Here is a 6,400-nt window from a genome sequence, read left to right as displayed (position 1 = left end):
TTTTTAGTATAGTTTCATGATCCCTTTGACTGGATCGATAACAACAACATGATCCCTTTGATCCTTATGTGGGCTTATATTTGTTGTTTGTCGTTGACCCCATCAGCTGGAAGTCCGGCGCAAGAAGTGAAGACGGACCATCGTCTGAGCGACGCGGGCTCCCCCAGCATGGTCTGTGAGCTGTCAGATTACGAGCAGAACATCAAGGAGGCCGCAGAGACTGTGGAGAAATCGGTTTGTTCCACTACCTTTGTCTTAGCGGAATCTCACACTTACACTTACTACTGTCCAACTTACCCAGGATGGAATCTCACACTTACACTTACTACTGTCCAACTTACCCAGGATGGAATCTGGAGAATGAGGAGGGGAGGGGGGTAGAAGGAGGAGGAAAAGAAAAAGGCGCGTATTGGTTTAGAGATGTAGTTGGGGAGTGTTTCTGTTTCTTCATCATGAGTGCTTTACACCTTCCTGTTGATACAAATGGAAATCATTTGAGATGTTTCATTCCCGCTTATCAGAGCCCACCCGGGATGAGTGGGATTCAAAATCCCAGCAGACAGTAAGAGAATTTCTGTAAGAAAAAAACTTCACCACATTCAAGAGAATGGAACTCATGTCTTCTGTGTGTAAGAGCGAAGAGCCTTACTGTTCCACCACAGACGCTGGTGTGGCAGCGTTGCTCCTTGCGTCTTTAGATTGTACGCAATACAGACTGAGCTAACTGGCCTGTGGGTGGTTGGAAGGTGTCACTGCTAGGTCCTACTTCTTTTCTTTCCCTCTGCTGTTTCTGTCTGTCTATTTAGACTTTTCCCTGTGCTAAATGACTGTCATTGAAGCAATGTGCTCCTCATTTCTCAAACAAACAAACAAACAAACAAACAAACAAACAAACAAATTAGCAGGCCACTATTTTAACTTTGAACTTCTTATTTTTTTTACTAGATCTATGATCTTATTCTTTGCCATATCGACAGACCGAAGGGCTAGAACCCAAATGGCCGCTGGATCGTAAAAGTAAAGTAAAGTACTATGATCTTAGAACTTTAAACTTGGAATTTGAAGCTTTGAACTTTGAATTGTAATTTTTGACCTTTTTTCTGGACAGAAGACGAGCCAGAGCAGGAATCTCTGGGCTCTAAGTCGGCCAGCACAGCCGCGATAGATGAGGGAGCGACAGAGGGCGTGAACGGAGAGAAGAGTTTGGGCGCTGACGCTGTGGCAGAGAGTAGTCCCAAAGGAAGTAAACACAGCTCTAGAGGTGGGTTCGAATCCCCTGAGTGTGTGTTTGTGTGCGAGTGTGTGTGTTTGTGTGTTTGCTTTTGTGTATGTGTGTGCATGTGTGTGTGTGTGTGTGTGTTTGTGTGTGTATGTGTTTGTGTGTGTGTGTTTGTGTGTGTGTATGTTTGTGTGTGTGTTTTTGTACGTATGGGTGTGCGAGTGTTTTACGTCAATGACATGATCACTGAGAGTAACACTTCATTCACACAAGATACAAACATTTCTCATTAGCGAAAAACCAGTTCTATCACATAAAGAACAACTTTCTCAGCCGTACATTCATTACATACGAGTAAGACAGCAATGAAAACAAGACATAAAACAACGATGTAATCAACACATAAAACAATGTAATCAACACATAAAACAATGATGTAATCAACACATAAAACAATGATGTAATCAACACATAAAACAATGATGTAATCAACACATGTAACAATGATGTAATCAACACATAAAACAATGATGTAATCAACACATAAAACAATGATGTAATCAACACATAAAACAATGATGTAATCAACACATAAAACAACCATGTAATCAACACATAAAACAATGATGTAATCAACACATAAAACAATGATGTAATCAACACATAAAACAATGATGTAATCAACACATAAAACAATGATGTAATCAACACATAAAACAATGATGTAATCAACACATAAAACAATGTAATCAACACATAAAACAACGATGTAATCAACACATAAAACAATGTAATCAACACATAAAACAATGATGTAATCAACACATAAAACAATGATGTAATCAACACATAAAACAATGATGTAATCAACACATGTAACAATGATGTAATCAACACATAAAACAATGTAATCAACACATAAAACAACGATGTAATCAACACATAAAACAATGATGTAATCAACACATAAAACAATGTAATCAACACATAAAACAATGATGTGATCAACACATAAAACAATGTAATCAACACATAAAACAATGATGTAATCAACACATAAAACAATGTAATCAACACATAAAACAATGATGTAATCAACACATAAAACAATGATGTAATCAACACATAAAACAACCATGTAATCAACACATAAAACAATGATGTAATCAACACATAAAACAATGTAATCAACACATAAAACAATGATGTAATCAACACATAAAACAATGATGTAATCAACACATAAAACAATGATGTAATCAACACATAAAACAATGATGTAATCAACACATAAAACAATGTAATCAACACATAAAACAATGATGTAATCAACACATAAAACAATGTAATCAACACATAAAACAATGATGTAATCAACACATAAAACAATGATGTAATCAACACATAAAACAATGATGTAATCAACACATAAAACAATGATGTAATCAACACATAAAACAATGATGTAATCAACACATAAAACAATGATGTAATCAACACATAAAACAATGATGTAATCAACACATAAAACAATGATGTAATCAACACATAAAACAATGATGTAATCAACACATAAAACAATGTAATCAACACATAAAACAATGTAATCAACACATAAAACAATGATGTAATCAACACATAAAACAATGTAATCAACACATAAAACAATGATGTAATCAACACATAAAACAATGATGTAATCAACACATAAAACAATGATGTAATCAACACATAAAACAATGATGTAATCAACACATAAAACAATGATGTAATCAACACATAAAACAACTGTGTAAAAAACATATAAAACAACAACATACACCACGCATAAAACACTGATGGAAATATCCTGCAATACAACGATGTAATCGACACAGAAAACACTGATGGAAATATCCTGCAATACAACAATGTAATCGACACAGAAAACACTGATGGAAATATCCTGCAATACAACAATGTAATCGACACAGGAAACAACCATATGAAAAACAACAAGGAACTCTCTTTTTTAGTATAGTTTCATGATCCCTTTGACTGGATCGATAACAACAACATGATCCCTTTGATCCTTATGTGGGCTTATATTTGTTGTTTGTCGTTGACCCCATCAGCTGGAAGTCCGGCGCAAGAAGTGAAGACGGACCATCGTCTGAGCGACGCGGGCTCCCCCAGCATGGTCTGTGAGCTGTCAGATTACGAGCAGAACATCAAGGAGGCCGCAGAGACTGTGGAGAAATCGGTTTGTTCCACTACCTTTGTCTTAGCGGAATCTCACACTTACACTTACTACTGTCCAACTTACCCAGGATGGAATCTCACACTTACACTTACTACTGTCCAACTTACCCAGGATGGAATCTCACACTTACACTTACGACTGTCCAACTTACCCAGGATGGGATCTCACACTTACACTTACTACTGTCCAACTTACCCAGGATGGAATCTCACACTTACACTTACTACTGTCCAACTTACCCAGGATGGAATCTCAAGGGGGCCAGAAAACAATTCCATTTTGGGCAGTGAAATTTGGTTGAGGGAGGGGGGGAGGGGGGTTGTGGTAGGGCAAAGGGGTAGGGCAAAGGGGTGGGGCAAAGGGGCAGGTCAGATGGGTAGGGCAAAGGGGCAGGGCAAAGGGGCAGGGCAAAAGGGCAGCCCATGCACAGTAGGATCAAGAGTCACCTGTCAGCCAGGAATGGTCAAAACCTCAGTGGTCAAAAGCTCAATGGTCAAAACCTCAGTGGTCAAAACCTCAATGGTCAAAACCTCACACCTCCCAAGTGCTATCCTAGCCTCTCTGATAATGACATGCACCACTCTTTCTTATCCATTGCAACCAGTTTATTTATCTCATAGGACCACTGTTTGACCACTTAAGAGCAGAAACAGTAGAGAGTCTCCTTTTTTCTTCCACCCTTAGCCCCACCCATCAATGTAATAGACACAATAGAATTATGTAACATAAAGTCTATGAGTGGGTGGTTGGAGGGTGCTGTGGTGTGGTTTGCTCCTTCTTTCCTATCAAACATCTATTGTCTTTTTTTATCTCCCCTCCTTCTTTTTGTGTTTGTTACTCCCTTGTAACACCTCTATTCTTCGGCACTAATGTGACCTTATTGTGTTGCTAGTGCAGTAAAACTCTTACTCCAAAAAAAAAAGTCTATGATATTTGTTGTTCCCAGAGCCCCCTGTCCCAGCCCATGACCCCCAAAGAGCTGGTCCCCCCGAGCCAGAAAAGATTCGTCCCCACCTACCACGGTGCGCCCAACGCCTTCAGCATACAGCTCTTCTGTGTCGCCGAGCAGTACGAGATGAGGTTTGTCTTCTTTGGTTTTTGGTCCCATGTTCTATTTGTGTGGGTGCCATTATGTCTTTGATATTGGATACGGTTGTTAGACTTTGTTGGTGTGGCTCTCATGGTTGAAAGGTCACTGTGTTCGCCTCTCTTTCAATAGGATCCAAGTTTGAATCCAGACAGCAAAGGAAAATTTTCTTCTCTAAAATGTTCTACTTTCACCTTCTTTCCTGCTCACTAACTATGTTTTGTCATCTGCAGTCATTTCCACGTTCTGCCCTCACCTCCTTTGCCCCCTCCTCTGGGCTCCTGACTCTTTCTGCAGCCTTGCTACTGCTTCTCCTTGGCTCCTTCTTACTGATGTGGGAAATGTGTGTGGGAGATGTGTGAAATGCGTGTGGGGTGAAATGTGTGTGGGAGATGTGTGAAATGTGTGTGGGGTGAAATGTATGTGGGAGATGTGTGAAATCTGTGTGGGGTGAAATGTGTGTGGGAGAGGTGGGAGATGTGTGAAATCTGTGAGGGAGATGTGTGAAATGCGTGTGGGGTGAAATGTGTGTGGGAGATGTGTGAAATGTGTGTGGGGTGAAATGTGTGTGGGAGAGGTGGGAGATGTGTGTGGGGTGAAATGTGTGTGGGAGAGGTGGGAGATGTGTGTGGGGTGAAATGTGTGTGGGAGAGGTAGGAGATGTGTGAAATCTGTGAGGGAGATGTGAGAGGAGTTGGGGGGTGGGGGGGGCATGCTATTTCTCACTGCTGTTGATTTATCTCATTTGTTTTTTTTTTTGTTTTTTCAGATCCTGTGACTTTTTGGTCAAGGCTTTCTCTAAATTTCCCGACCGGGACTTCTGCATCGTGACCGTGCCTCACATGGTGCCAGAGTTTCCTCTCATCCAGAACTTTGTGGTCAGTGGAAGATATGATTAGATGACATAACAATACATAACATAATATAATACATAACATAATATAATACATAACATAACCTATAAAATGCAAAAACTTCAGATACTGCACCTGTAGAAATGACAACAGCACTGTAGCAAACACATCCCGTTGTAGGATTCTGCCAACACTACGCCTTCTGGGAGCTCTGTGGAGCAAGATTTCTAGACCCGGATTCCTCCGAGACCGACAGACACACCAAACAAGAGCCCCAAATGGGCAGTGGAAGCTAAAACTGGTCCCACATTGTGTGACTTACACGGTTTTGATCTGAAGGATTTGTCTTGCCTAGCCTAAGATCAGAGAAGTAATTACCCCTGTGATTTAATGTTTAGGTTCTTCACCACTGCTTGCATGAGGTGGGAGTTCAATTCCCTTGAGGGGAAGTTTTTTCTATCAAGTATTGACTACATAGTTCTCAGTCTTCTGCAGCTTGTCTGTCGGCCAGCACAGTTTCTCCTGGACAGACACAGGGCTTGGCCAAACTTGGTCTGTCTCTGTGGATTGTTGTCTGACAGTCTGATACCACTGCCCAGTGTTTGTGTTGTCTGATACCACTGCCCAGTGTTTGTGTTGTCTGATACCACTGCCCAGTGTTTGTGTTGTCTGATACCACTGCCCAGTGTTTGTGTTGTCTGATACCACTGCCCAGTGTTTGTGTTGTCTGATACCACTGCCCAGTGTTTGTGTTGTCTGATACCACTGCCCAGTGTTTGTGTTGTCTGATACCACTGCCCAGTGTTTGTGTTGTCTGATACCACTGCCCAGTGTTTGTGTTGTCTGATACCACTGCCCAGTGTCTGTGTTGTCTGATACCACTGCCCAGTGTCTGTGTTGTCTGATACCACTGCCCAGTGTTTGTGTTGTCTGATACCACTGCCCAGTGTTTGTGTTGTCTGATACCACTGCCCAGTGTTTGTGTTGTCTGATACCAC

The 6,400-nt window shown here is 40.9% G+C and overlaps 1 protein-coding gene across 1 annotated transcript in view; it reads left to right on the top strand.

The window, feature by feature from the left end:
• The window catches only part of LOC101850905 (cilia- and flagella-associated protein 61), a gene marked incomplete at its 3' end in the record, with an annotated part of 24,371 nt that overhangs the window by 11,261 nt on the left and 6,710 nt on the right, over positions 1-6,400 (top strand). The window contains 4 exon segments of the mRNA XM_013087154.1: positions 1,109-1,261; positions 3,334-3,461; positions 4,408-4,541; positions 5,318-5,426. Coding sequence (XP_012942608.1) covers positions 1,109-1,261; positions 3,334-3,461; positions 4,408-4,541; positions 5,318-5,426 — 524 coding nt within the window.

Source organism: Aplysia californica, unplaced genomic scaffold, assembly GCF_000002075.1.
Source record: "Aplysia californica isolate F4 #8 unplaced genomic scaffold, AplCal3.0 scaffold00551, whole genome shotgun sequence".
NCBI classification, from domain to species: domain Eukaryota; kingdom Metazoa; phylum Mollusca; class Gastropoda; order Aplysiida; family Aplysiidae; genus Aplysia; species Aplysia californica.
The sequence above is the reverse complement of the archived record's forward strand: the minus strand, read 5'-3'. Positions and strand labels throughout refer to the sequence as shown.